The sequence below is a fragment of the Hippopotamus amphibius genome, chromosome 10 (genome assembly GCF_030028045.1).
Source record: "Hippopotamus amphibius kiboko isolate mHipAmp2 chromosome 10, mHipAmp2.hap2, whole genome shotgun sequence".
NCBI lineage: Eukaryota > Metazoa > Chordata > Mammalia > Artiodactyla > Hippopotamidae > Hippopotamus > Hippopotamus amphibius.
In genome coordinates, this window is record NC_080195.1 from 30,499,565 (window position 1) to 30,513,626 (window position 14,062).

Below are 14,062 nucleotides of genomic sequence, written 5' to 3' on the forward strand. Positions count from 1 at the left end.
GGCACAATAGTATAAAGCAATTACACTCCAATAAAGATGTGAAAAAAATGTTTTAGGCTGAACTGTGAGCCACAAATGCACTGCTGTCTTCACTTCTTCATCAGAAGTGACTCTTTGTCCTCATAGGGCTGCTTTCAGGGGACCAAACAGGTGAAAGTCCAGTGGAGCAAAATCAGGACTATAGGGAGGATGCTTTCAACATTAAAACGAAGTTTTTGCAGAGTGTCAGAAGTGTGCAGACGTGCACTGTCATGCAAAATCACAATTCCCTTGGATAGCAGTCCTCTGTGTTTAATCCGAAGTTTAGGCTTCACCTTTTCAATAAGCATCTCACTGTAACGAGCACTGTTGATTGTTAAAGCTTTTTCCTGATGATGTTCCAATACTGGCCCTTAAGAATCCCAGAAAACTGTAAGCATCAATTTTCCAGCTGATGGTTGACTTTTGAACATGGTCGGCAATTGAGGATGTTTCCATTCCATACTCTGCCGTTTACTCTCAGGCTCGTAGTGGTGAATCCATGTCTTGACACCAGTAATGATTCTCTTTAAGAAACTTTCACCTTCCTTAGAGTATTAGTCCAAATTTTGTTTGCACATTTCCAAACGCTTCTGTTTATGCTCTTACGTCTGTTGTTTCGGTACCTATCTCATGCAAATTTTTCAAAACCTAAGTCTGTTGTGGATTACTTCGTTTTGAGGTGTTAAAGCATCCTCCCTATAGTCCTGATCTTGCTCCATGAGACTTTCACCTGTTTGGTTGCCTGAAAGCAGCCCTGTGAGTACAAAGATTCACTTCTGATGAAGTGAAGACAGCAGTGTATTCATGGCTTACAGCTCAGGCTAAAACATTTTCTAATGAGGGAATATGAAAACTTGTTGATAGATGGACAAAGTGTATTGAAAAGTAAGGAGCTTATGTCAAAAAATGGTGTATTTGTCTTTTCTAAAAGTTAATTAAAATATATTCTACAGCCAGAGTGCAGATAATTTTTGACTCACCCTCGTACTTGCAGTAGTTCAGCTCCAGGAAGATTTGAAGACAAGAGTTGTGGCTTTTCCAGCCACTACATTTGCAAATCTCCCTCTCAGTTTCTTGGCCTGTGGAATAGAATTGCCTGAACCCAGCTGAGCTGCTTACACCCTCCGTCCAGCCTCGCCAACCTCCAACATGGATATGCCACTCCAGAGCTAGACAGGCAAAAATGTGTTTTCTGAACAGGTACTGTAGAATCAAGGATAATGTCGCCTCTGCAGAGTTACCTGTAAATGGAATAAGAATTAGCTCAAGTGAAAATATACTTTTTCCTTAAGGGATAAGTGAGGGAGTTGCAATCTCTCTGCCAGTGATAGGCAGTGTCAACAGGAACAGTAGGTACCCTGGGCAAGAGCTACTTTGTAGCTAACTCCAAACTCATGAGTTTCTTTTTTTAAAATTTTTATTTATTTATTTATTTATTGGCTGCATTGGGTCTTCGTTGCTGCATGCAGGCTTTCTCTAGTTGTGGCAAGCAGAGGCTACTCTTCATTGCTGTGTGTGGGCTTCTCATTGTGGTGGCTTCTCTTGTTGAGGAGCTCTAGGCCTGTGGGCTCAGTAGTTGTGGCTCACAGACTCTAGAGTGCAGGCTTAGTAGTTGTGGTGCACAGGCTCAGTTGCTCCGTGGCATGTGGGATCTTCCCGGACCAGGGATCGAACCCGTGTCCCCTGCATTGGCTGGTGGATTCTTAACCACTGTGCCACCAGGGAAGTCCACTCATGAGTGTTTTTAAAGATATTCTTACACTGCTTTAGCCTGGATCCATAGAAAGGCAATATCCTTTTTTTTTTTTCTCATGTCCATTTTAGGCACACACGTATTTGCTTTAAGGGTGTTTGATGTGTCAGAGAGGCTATAGGCTTTGTATGCACATCAGCAGCATTGGTCCAATCAATGTATACTATAAATCTGGTGAGTATCCACCAGGAAATTAGTTTTTCCATACTGACAGAACTGTCAGAAACTCCAGTGTACAGAAGTTTGACCAATTCAATGGTAGTCACAGTTCTCCACCATTTAGAAAGCCAGGTAATTCAGCTATACTCTTAAGCACACTCAAGTAATAACTAATAAGCAGGGCTGATTTTAAGTCTAGAGTTCAGGTAAATTCCAAGAGTACTGTCTTCAGTTCTGCACTTGAGGGTTCTTCTACCCTCTTCTGAAACCGTATGCTTGGTGCTCTGTGAGGACTTAGATGGGTGGGAGGGAGGTCCAAGAGAGAGGGGATACAGGTATACATATAGCTGGTTCACTTCACTGTGCAGCAGAAACTAACACAACATTGTAAAGCAACTATACTCCAATAAAAAATAAAACTGTGTGCAAGAAGCTGGGTTAGTGTGACTGCCATGGACTCTTTGCAACCCAGCACTTTAATAACCCACTGATTTCATGCATCTAGTATGGCTGTTATGTCAATCTGACCCTAGTCCCTTGATAGGTGATATGTGGTTCCCCTCTGGAATATTTCAGAATCTTTGCTGTCATTTAAAGTTTCAGATTCGTTTTTCCTTCAAAGTCCAGTTTTTAATACTTGGGTCCTTTCTAAAGACATTCTCTTATTTTTCAAGCAAAGAGAAACTTTCCCCACTATCCCTTTAAATATTTCCTACTAATTATTTTAATTTTTCTCCTTCTGGAAAATGCTACTATTAGCAGTTTGACTCCTATTCTCCTTATCTGTTAATTTTATTTTTGTATTTTCTTTTTTTTTATCCTTTCTTGTTCCTTCTGGCAGAGTTTGTCGATTAGCTATTCCAAACTGCTAATCCATATAGCAATATGTGGCCGTTTTACTACTTATTCTAGTGCTTTATTTCTCGCCACTTTTTCTTTTTAAAGATTATCTGTTACTGTTATACTCTGCTAACAGCCTCCCTTAGTTTTTCCGGACAGCCAAGCAATTTCAAACTGAATTTATAAACGTGATTTCTAGATTTGTTAAAGCAAACTTACACTCAATATCGAGTATGGCTGTATTTTAATGTATCTAATATGATGTGGGCTAGGATCTGCGAAGGAAAGCATGCCTACAGACCTCAAGAAATCAAGCTGTTCTTGCTCATAATAGAGGCAGAATGTAAAAACGGCTAAAGAAGTAAAAACTAGGGGCTGCAGGATTACACAGAGTGTGGCAATAACAACTTCAGATATTAAAGAAGATTTCTTGGAAAAGTTTATATTCGAACAAGGATTGTATGTTGGGTCGTCTACATTCAATAGCTGTCTAGTAACGGCGTATCCAACCATGAAATTTAGGAAAGTCACACTGTTTGCACGTCTTTGCAAACACATGTATTTTGCCTGCTCCGGGGTATGTAAGGTACTAAGAGGAAACTCATTGGCTGTAACTTGAGCATTTTGCTCCCTCTCCTCACAGTAATTAGACAGTACTTCAAAAATCGTCGGCCTAAGTAAAAGGTACAAACAAAACTAGGCACCAGCCTCATCTGAGTTGAAAATTGCTCGGCTTTCTCCTTCTTTAAGAAGAAACCGAATGTTCTTTTCCGGCCCCCACCTGCCCATCAGCTGCACGCTAGGTGCGCCCCCACCCCCTCCACCCAGGCAGCCCCCGCACCCCCTCCACCCAGGCAGCTCCCGCACCCCCGCCTGCAGGCAGCCCCCGCACCCCCTCCTCCAGGCAGCCCCCTCACCCCTTCCTGCAGGCAGCCCCCGCACCCCCTCCACCCAGGCAACTCCCCCACCCCCTCCTCCAGGCAGCCCCCGCACCCCCTCCACCCAGGCAGGCCCCGCACCCCTTCCTCCAGGCAGCTCCCACACCCCTTCCTCCAGGCAGCTCCCACACCCCCTCCACCCAGGCAGGCCCCGCACCCCTTCCTCCAGGCAGCTCCCACACCCCTTCCTCCAGGCAGCCCCCGCACCCCCTCCACCCAGGCAACTCCCGCACCCCCTCCTCCAGGCAGCTCCCACACCCCTTCCTCCAGGCAGCCCCCGCACCCCCTCCACCCAGGCAACTCCCGCACCCCCTCCTCCAGGCAGCCCCCGCACCCCCTCCACCCAGGCAGCCCCCGCACCCCTTCCTCGAGGCAGCTCCCGCACCCCCTCCTCCAGACAGCTCCCGCTCCAGCCTCCCGCCCCCGGCAGCCGGCAGCCGCGCCGGCTTTCTCCTTCCCGCGCTTTCCCGGCGCCGCCCCCCGCGCGCCCCCTGCTGGCTCGCGTCTGCGCCCCGGCCGCGCCCCCGGCCCCGCAAAGCCTCAACCGTCGTTCGGCTAGCGTGGCTCCCGGTCAGCGGAGCCATGTTCCTCCTTCTGGCCCTTCTCAGCGGCCTCCGCGGCTTGCACGGAGGCCCCAGTAAGTGCGGAGACTGTGCCGCTCGCTCTGGTCGGTCCCAGATCCGGGCCCAGACCGCCCTCCCGGCCCTCGCCCTTGCCGCCTGCAGCCTCCCGCCGGGACACACGGCCGCTTTTCTCTGGGGCGGTTTCTTTGTCTGTAAAATGGACAGAAGTGAAAGATGTGGTCTTTTCTACATGCAGAATTCTGCTCTTCTGGAAATAATTGCATCACCATGAAGAAGCGGTTTATCATTGAGTTCCTGGTTTGGTGACTGCGGTCCTCCACCTTCTCCGTGGAAAATTGCAGATCGCCCTTATAGTCAATATTCGATATCATTTTTCCTGCAAAGGACCCCAGGTTCTTGATGTACCCATGCCGTCTAATTTCCATACCTCTTACAAAACTGTAGTTTGTTAACTGTTACTTAGTCAAACTGCCCGAGTGTGTGTGTGTGTGTATATACAGAGAGAAAAGAATAAAAATTTAAGATTTGACGAGGGGTAAGAAATGTATGGGTAAGAAATGTATAGGTAAGAATAACCAAAAGTCTGCAGAGAGGAAAAGCAGATGTGTAGATTATTTTTTTTTAATTGCTAATGTAGAGAAACAAATGAAGAATTGAGTTTAGAAACGAATAATGTCAGATTAGAAGTATCAGAATAACTTTGCTTATTTTTTATTTTAGATCATCAGAAAACATTTCTTCAGACCACAGTTCCTGAAAAGATTTCAACATCTGAGGCAATAAAAGATCCAGAAAATAATGTAATTGGGAAATAATATTTTTATTTCTTAAATTGTGTTGTCGCTTTTAATGTCAAGACCATAGTTGCTGAACGTGGGCAGGAATTCGGTTCTTGGAGGCAAGGCGGACCACTCAGACCAGGTTCACAAGAAGAGTATTTTTTTTTTTTTTTTGGGCTGCTGTTGGGTCCTTGTTGCTGCGTGGGCTTTCTGTAGTTGTGGCAAGTGGGGGCTACTCTTGGTTGTGGTGGGCAGGTGGCTTCTCTTGTTGTGGGGCACAGGCTCTAGGAGCACAGGCTTCAGTAGTTGCAGCATTCAGGCTCAGTAGTTCTGGTGCAGGGGCTTAGTTGCTCTGAGGAGGCATGTGGGATCTTCCTGGACCAGGGCTTGAACCCGTGTCCCCTGCATTGGCAGGCAGATTCTTAACGACTGCACCACCAAGGAAGTCCCACGAAGAGCATTTTGATGTTTCTTAATGTGTGTGACTCTGTATGTGTGTGTTTCTGTTGATGAAGGATTCTAAGGAGGATCTGCCAGGGCCAGGACAGGGAAAGGCAAGTAGAATGCTTGACTCAGGCACAAAATTTAAAGGAGTGCCAAAAAACTGGGACTTCCCCAGGACTGGGATTAGGGTGAGGCTGAATGACGTGGGACAGGGTCAGATCCTGTGCTTCTTTAAAATTCTGATATTTTTTTCACCGTGGATTTTTTGCATTATAGATTGTTTAAAATATTGCATTGAAATAGTGTTTATCTTGATTGCTGAGTTTTCTGCCCCCCACCCCTAGTCGTAGCCCTGCTGATTTGCCCTCAGCTACATACCTCACCTTTCAGTTAATCAGGGAAGGGCTGAAAGTGATCAGTGAGTGAAAGTGAGAAGGATCAGCTGATTTTGCAAGTTAGAGACAGTCTGAGTCAACGTTTCCTCCGCAGCTTGGAGGGGGACAGTTTTCTCAGTGTTATGTTTAGAGGCCTCTAGATACCAATTAAATAAGTTTCCTGCTCATTTTGCCTAGTAGTTACACTTTTTTTTTTTCTAATTACATGTGAAGATAACCTAATTTGGGAATGTCAAAAGTTCTTCATTTTGGCCAGTGTAATTTTAAATCGTCTTAGGTAAAATGGACCCATTTAGATAGATATTTATAGGATGAGAGTCCATATGTGTTAAACGCAGGGGCAGCTGGTGTTACTGAGAGAGATCCACCTCTCTTTGAACGTTAACTACAAGACCTTCCCGTTGTTTGAGTATTCATCAAGGATGAAACTTGAAACCCGAATCTCTTACCAAGTGGCAGAGATGAAATCCTCTTCCCGAGATGGAGAAAGGACAAAAGTCAACATCTAGAAATATCCAAATAAAAACCAAATGGGGAAGTTCAAATCCAGGAGGGATTCACCCAGCAGCCCTGATGCAGCTGAAGAGACAGCTGTACACAATGGACACCTGTAGGTTCCTTACCCCAAATCTGAAGAATTACTGGATTGCCACGGGGGTGGCTCCAGAGCCTGCCAGCTGTACCAAGTAATGTTAACCAAGAATTCCAAGAACAGAGAGCTGGTTGAGGCAAAAAAAAAAAAAAAGTGTTTATTTGGGGTTTGTTGGGACTGCAGCCTGGGAGACAGAGATCCAAGAAGCGCTTGAAATATGTTCCGCCAGACTGCAAGATGGAGGAAGTTTATATTGGCAAAAACTGTAAGCTTACATAAATTCTCAAGAATTAGGATTGGAGCTGAAGAAGTAAGTGTGCTTATGAAGCAAGAACTGGTTGGGGTTCAAAAGGATTACATAGTTGGGGGGGGGAGACTTTAAAACCACAAGGTTGCATCTAGCAGCTGCTAGCAGATATGGTTTTAAAAATGGTTAGTGGTGTCCTTGAGTTTGATACAGTTCAGAAAATTCAAAGTTCTTAGTGATGCAGAAATGTGTCTAAAACTCCATCCACCAGTGGATACCCGGCTGCATTTTGGATGCCTGAACCATAGTTACTCCACTTTGATTTTTAAGTGATTTTAAATATGTCATCAATATTATCTCCACCCAAAGCAGTATGTTTCAACTCAATAAGAGAATCTCTGCAAAAGTTTGCTATTGTCTGAGTCTCATCTCGAAGGGATTTTACTTGCAAACCCTGTGAGCAAGACTTTTTTTCACACTAAAAAAAAAAAAAAATACTCTACAAGCAAAAGGAACCTTTTTTTTTTCTGTATAGTGATTACTTGCACCCATGACTATTCCCCAACAAGGTAATACATGTAGGTCTTCACTATTTCTGTAATTGCAAAGGGATCTATTACATTCTTTAATTGCTGCAGTGGATTTTAACCTGGCATGTGAAAATGTGCTTAGAATTTTGGGATCAAAAAATACTTCTGGTAGTTGTGCATTCAGCGAGACATCTGGGCAGAAAGACTGGTGATACACAGTGTGAAAAGTCATTACAGTGCCTGCTACAATTCTTATATCTTCCTTTCAATTTTTCTTAATCCCCCAAATTTGTTATATCACTTTCTTTGGTACTGTATGAGGCAATCATTTGTTTCTTTTGCTTAGCTGTTAGCATGTACTGGTTTTTATTTGACTTTCCGCCATTTTTGATGTTTAGTGAACAAATTGCAAACTGCACAAAGAGCTTCTAAAGGGCTCTTTCCTCAACTGGGAAATTTCTACTGTTTAGCAAATTCATGATGAAATTTGCACTTGTGTTTTGGTATTTTGGGGTTTAAATATGCACATATAAAATGTAGATAATAGTTTCAAAACATTTCAAAAAGAATTGAAAATATTGAATTTGAAAATCTTGCAGCTGTCTGAAACTGTCACAGGTTCAAACTCAACTAATCAGAAACGAATTGAACTGTTGAAAAGATTGTGAACTTGTGAACAAACTATATATTGACCTTAATATGTTATTTGAAAAAAATGATGAACTTCTAATTTGTATGTAAGGGCCAGTTGTAAACACAGTCTTTCTGAAGAAAGCCAGAGTGCATCTTATATAAGGTTTTGGGAAGCCTGATATTCAGGGACCCATGGGCTTTCAGAAGGGAGAGTGCTTTGAGCTGTGTTAGTGTGGTTAGCAGAGGAACGCTAATTTGTTGGCCTTCTCACTTTCAGAATCCTCATCAGTGGAGTGTCAGTGGAGTGAGGCACTTACTAACTCCTGTCTAGAGGCTGTGGCTGTCACTGATTGGCTGACTTTCAGCAACTTGGGGCTGTCATTGATTTGCTAACTTTCAGAAGCTAGTTATTTGAGTGTGGCTGTTGTTGATTGGCTGATTTTCTGATTGTTCTCACTGATAGAAGCTATCTCTAATGGTAGTTCTCTCTCTAATCATAGTTACATGACTTGAGATTTTGGCTAAAGGGTAGCTTCCCCTCCCCCCCCTTTTTTTCTAGTTTCAGTCTATAAAGATTTAATTTTATTATTAATTTTTAAAATCAAAGTATAATTGACCTACAACACCATGTTAGTTCCAGATGCAAAACATAGTGATTCAGTATTTCTGTACATTACAAAATAATTGCCTTGATAATATCAGCATAATTACCATCTACCACTATACAAAGTCATTACAATATTATTGACAATATTTCCCAGACTGTGCGTTTCATCCCTGTAACTCATTTATTTTGTAACTAGAAGTTTGTACCTCTTTATCTCCCTCACCTATTTCACTCATCCCTGCCAACCCTTTCCCTTATGACAACCCCCTGTTTGTTCTCTGTATCTGTGAGTCTGTTAGTTTTGTTATGTTTGTTCATTTTTTTCTTTTTTTTAACTTTTTTTCTATATATCTTATTTATTTATTTACTTATTTATTGGCTGCGTTGGGTCTTTGTTGCTGCACATGGGCTTTCTCTAGTTGCAGCGAGTGGGAGCTACTCTTCATTGTGGTGTGTGGGCCCCTTATTGCAGTGGCTTCTCTTGTTGCAGAGTGCGGGCTCTAAGGCGTGTGGGCTTCAGTACTTGTGGCACATGGGCTCAATAGTTGTGGCTTGTGGCCTCTAGAATGCAGACTCACTAGTTGTGGTGCACGGGCTTACTTGCTCCGCGGCATGTGGGATCTTCCTGGAGCAGGGATCGAACCCATGTCCCCTGCATTGGCAGGCAGATTCTTAACCACTGTGCTATTTAGGACGTCCCTGTTCATTTGTTTTAATTTTTAGGTTCCACATATAAGAGAAATTATATGGCATTTGCTTTCTCTGACTTATTTCACTTAGCTTCGTACTGTGTAGGGCCATCCGCATTGTTGCAAATGACAAGATTTCATTCTTTTTTATGGCTGAGTAATATTACTTTGTATATACAACCATATCTTCTTTATCTATTCCTCTATTGATGGACACTTAGGTTGCTTCCATATCTTGGCTATTGTAAATAATGTTGCAATGAACATGGGGTGCATATATCTTTTTGAATTAGAGTTTTTGTTTTCTTCAAGAAGAAACCCAGAAGTGAAATTTCTGGACTCTATGGTAGTTCTATCTTTAATTTTTTGAGGAGCCTCTGTAGTATTTTCCATAGTGGCTGCACCAATTTACATTCCCACCAGCAGTGCAGAGGGGTCCTCATTTCTCCACATTCTCACCAACATTGCTATCTCATCTTTTTGATCATAGGTGTGAGGTGATATCTAATGGTTTTTATTAGCATTTCCCTGATGATTAGTGATGCTGAGCATCTATCTCTTCAGGTGCCTGTTGGCCATCTGTACGGCTTCTTTGGAAAAATATCTAATCATAGCCTCTGCCCATTTTTAAATTGTGTTGTTTGGTTTTTAGATGTTGAGTTGTATTAATTCTTTATTTTGGATATTAGCCCCTTTTCATATACAAAGGTAAGTCAAAAATTATCCACACTGCGTTATATTAAAACTTCCGTTGGCCGCACTGTCTTATCAGTGCTTTCTGTTCAAGGCTACTGTCTCCCCAGTCACGGCTGTGCAGGTGTGAACGTGTTACATCAGTTCATTTGTAACTGTGGTGCGAGCAAAAATGGATGCCCCACTTGTGATTTGCATGAAAGAAGAGTAGCATGCAGTGATTCGTTTTTTGTGGTCTGAGGGTGTACCTGGTGCCATTATTTATCAAAGACTTTGTGCTCAGTATCAAGAAAGTGTTTTGACACAAAGAAGTGTGTATGAATGTTCAAGGAAGGTCACACAAGTGTTAGCCATCAAGAAGGAGCCAAACGCCTGTCCACATCCACAGCTGATGACAACATTGAGTGTACACGTGAAATGATTCTGTTGAATAGACGAGTGACAGTGGATTAGGTGGCAAATTATTTGCAAATCAGCCATAGCTCTGCCTATGAAATAATCCACAACAGACTTAGGTTTCGAAAAGTTTGTGCTGAAGCCTAAACTTCGGATTAAATACAGAGGATTGCGTGTATTGAGATGATCATATGATTTTTACTCTTGAATTTAATGTGGTGTATTGCATAATTGATTTGTAGATATTGAAATACCCTTGCGTCTCTGGGATAAATCCCACTTGATCATGGTGTATGGTCCTTTTTAAAGTATTGTTTAATTTGGTTTGCTAATATTTTTTTTTAATTGAACTTGAAGGTGTTTATTGCATTCTATTTTTGGTGGAAAAAACGTCACATACGTTTATTTAGCACAACCTTGTGAGATACACAAAGCGTAACTGGGAACGAGCATTTTCTACTTCTAGTCCGTTTCTGAGGACTAAATCATGAACTGCTCCACTGGAATGAAGTCCTTCTTGCAGCAGCTGGGCACCAAGTCTAACGTTTATTAATTCTCTCCTTTCAGTACAGGCAGCAACTCACCATTTTCTTTCAATTCCTTAACGATGTCCAGTCCTCCAACAAGCTCCCCTTTCACATACAGCTGAGGGTATGTTGGCCAATTGGAGTAAGTTTTTAATCCTTGCCGAACTTCTTCATCCTCCAATGTATCAAATGTCTCATATTCAACACCAGTACTATTTAGTATTTCCAGAATCTGCCTGCTGAAGCCACACTTCGCTTCCTGTTTGTTTCCTTTCATAAAGAGCATCACAGAAGCTTTATTTGTCAGTAGTTTGAGCCTTTCCTCTAACTTGGGGGCTTTGGGACAAATTGTATCTAGTTCTTTAGATGCTTCTAGCTCCTTAATTATATCAAGTCCTCCTATGAGCTCTCCAGAAACGTACAGCTGGGGATCGGTGGGCCAGTTGGAATAGGTTTTGAGGCCCTGACTAACTTCTTCATCTGAGAAGATATCAAAACTGCTAAACTGAATATTATGTTTGTTAAGAATTTCCACCATCTGCTTGCTGAAACCATAGCGCGGCTCCTGAGGAGTCCCCTTCATGAACAACATGCAGGGCACAGCATGAGTCAGCTTCTTCAGGCGAAGGCCCAGGTCTTCCTTTGGGTGCTCATTACCGCTGGGTGTGAAGGAGCCACTAGACGCATGTCGCTGAACTTTTTTTTGTCAACGCTGGGGCATGGGCACCATCTAATCGGTCGATTTTCTGAGAATTCTTGAAAAACAGAAAGGTGGGAACAGAACTAATTTCATATTTTTCAGATACTTCAGGAACAGCTTCCAACTCTTCTCACACTCCTGCTGGTTTCCAGTAGGGTCCCTTCCTGACAACTCTTCTGGGAAGCAAATGATGCTCTTGAAATTCCTGCTGAAGCCGGGAGGATCACTACACATGCCTCCCCTCAAATGAGCTCCCAGAAGATGAGATCTTAATAAGACAAAGGCAACGGTGACAGGCAAATCCTCCTGAGCCCGGGCCAGGAGCACCATTAAAGGCAAAGCCGTTCCCCAGAATATCAAGGGCATCTGAAGTCCGAAAACCTTCACAGCACTAAAACTCCTTGGAAATATTTCTTCACAAATGAAACTTGGGGGTGTTCTCTGGCTAACTCTGCCATCACATCGTTCATCTGAGCACACTGGGGAGTCAATGGTGCCCAGAAATGGACCACAAGGAGGGACTTGGCTCTGAGGCACAGCAGCTCCTCAAACTGCCCGGCTGAGCCGACCTCCACCACGGCCGCCGCCGCCTCAGCCGCCCCCGCCGCCCCCGCCGCCATGCTGGTTTGCTAATATTTTGTTGAGGATATTTGCATCTATGTTAATCAGTGATATTGTCCTATAATTTTCTTTTTTGTGGTGTCTCTGTCTGGTTTTGGTATCAGGCTGATGTTGGCCTCATAGAATAAGTTGAATATTCCTTTCTCTTTAATTTTTGGAAACAGTTTGTGAAGGATAGGATTAACTCTTCTTTTAATGTAGGACGCACCTGTGAAGCTATCTGGTCCTGGACTTTTGTTTGTTGGGAGTTTACTTAAATTACTGATTCAGTTCCTTACAGTCTATTCATATTTTGTGTTTCTTCTTTATTTAGTCTTTGTAGATTGTACATTTCTAGGAATTTATCCATTTCTTCTGGATTATCCACTGTATTGGTACATAATTGTTCACAGTACTCTCATGATTTTTTGTAGCTCTGTGGTGTTTGTTATAACTTCTCCTTTTTTACTTCTGATTTTATTTGGGCCCTCGTTTTTCTTGATGAGTCTGGCTAAAGGTTTATTGATTTTATTTATCTTTTCAAGGAACCGGCTCTTAGTTTCATTGATCTTTTCTTTTCAAGTTTCTATGTCATTTATTTCTGCTCTGATCTTTTTGATATCTTTCCTTCTACTAACTTTGGGTTTTGTTTGTTCTTTTTTTCTAGTTCCTTTAGGTGTAAGGTTAGGTTTTTTTTTTTTTTTCTTATTTCTTGAGATATGGTTGTATCATTAGAAATGTCCCTCTGCTGTTGCCACATTCCATAAAATTTGCATCACTTTGTTTCCATTTTCATTTGTCTCTGGGTATTTTTTGATTTCCTATTTGATTTCTGCAGTGACACATCAGTTGTTTAGTAACATATTGTTCAGACTGCACGTATTTGTGTTTTTAGCAGTTTTTTTCTTGTTTTGATTTCTAGTCTCATACCTCTGTGGTTGGAAAAAAAATGCTTCTTGTGATTTCATTTTTCTCGGCTTTGTTTTTGGCATAATATGTGATCTCTTCTGGAGAATGTTTCAAGTGAAAAGGGTGTGTATTCTGCTTTTGGATGTAATGTTCTGTAAGTATCTCTGAAGTTCATTTGGTAATGTGTCATTTAAGGCCAGTGTTTCCTTATTAATTTTCAGTCTGTATTATCTGTACATTGATGTAAGTGGAGTGTTAAAAACCCTACTGTTATTGTATTACTCTCAATTCCTCCTTTTGTGTTTGTTAATATTTGCTTTATGTATTTAGGTGCTCTTATGTTGAGTGCATATGTATTTACAATTGTTATGTCTTCTTGTAGGCTTGATCCCTTTGTCATCTGTGCCGTTGGACTGTTTTTCCTATTTTGGCCCATATTCCACTGCCTTAATTACTGTAGCTTTATTAGAAGTCTTAATATAGGTTAGTATAGGTACTCCTACTTTTCTTTCAACTCTTTAAAGATGTCATTGCATTGCCTTCTGGTATCCATTTTTTCAGAGTTACACATAATTTATTAAGAATTATTTTGAAAATAATGTGTCATTTTTCTCATTGATTTTTGAGTATGTTCTCTTTGTCTTTTATTTTAAATGTTTGAGTATGACATGCCTGGGTTTGCTTTCTTTATGGTCATCCTGCTTTTGGAATAATAGAATATTCTAAAACTGTGGGTTGATCTCTTTCATAAGCTTTGAAAATATCAGTCCTGAATTTTTCAAATGTCATTTCTTTCCTAGTCTTATTTTTCTCTCTTTTTTTTCTTTTTGGACTATAATTACATGTGTTAGACATTTTTAATTAGTCACATTTCTTTTGTATTCTTTTTTGTATTTTTCTCTCTGTGTTTCAATCTGGATATTTTCTACTGTTATCCCCTGCTATGTCTAATATTCCCTTATACTCTTTTATTGAATTTTTAATAACAGATATTGATATTTTCTGGTGTACAATTTTTATTTGTTT

General features: G+C 41.7%; 2 protein-coding genes across 2 annotated transcripts in view; one reads left to right on the forward strand and one right to left on the reverse strand.

The window, feature by feature from the left end:
• The first annotated feature begins 4,293 nt into the window (after nt 1-4,293).
• LOC130830142 (disintegrin and metalloproteinase domain-containing protein 5-like) overlaps nt 4,294-14,062 on the forward strand; it is a 132,960-nt gene continuing 123,191 nt past the window's right edge. Inside the window, exons 1-2 of the mRNA XM_057697152.1 lie at nt 4,294-4,348; nt 5,016-5,095. Of these exons, the coding sequence (XP_057553135.1) occupies nt 4,294-4,348; nt 5,016-5,095 (135 nt within the window). The remainder of the gene's footprint in view (nt 4,349-5,015; nt 5,096-14,062) is intronic.
• On the reverse strand, nt 10,673-12,147 carry LOC130830143 (glutaredoxin-3-like). The gene is given in 3 exon segments (XM_057697153.1): nt 10,673-11,530; nt 11,532-11,656; nt 11,940-12,147. Coding segments are annotated over 3 exon segments (1,014 nt in total). The 3' UTR covers nt 10,673-10,849.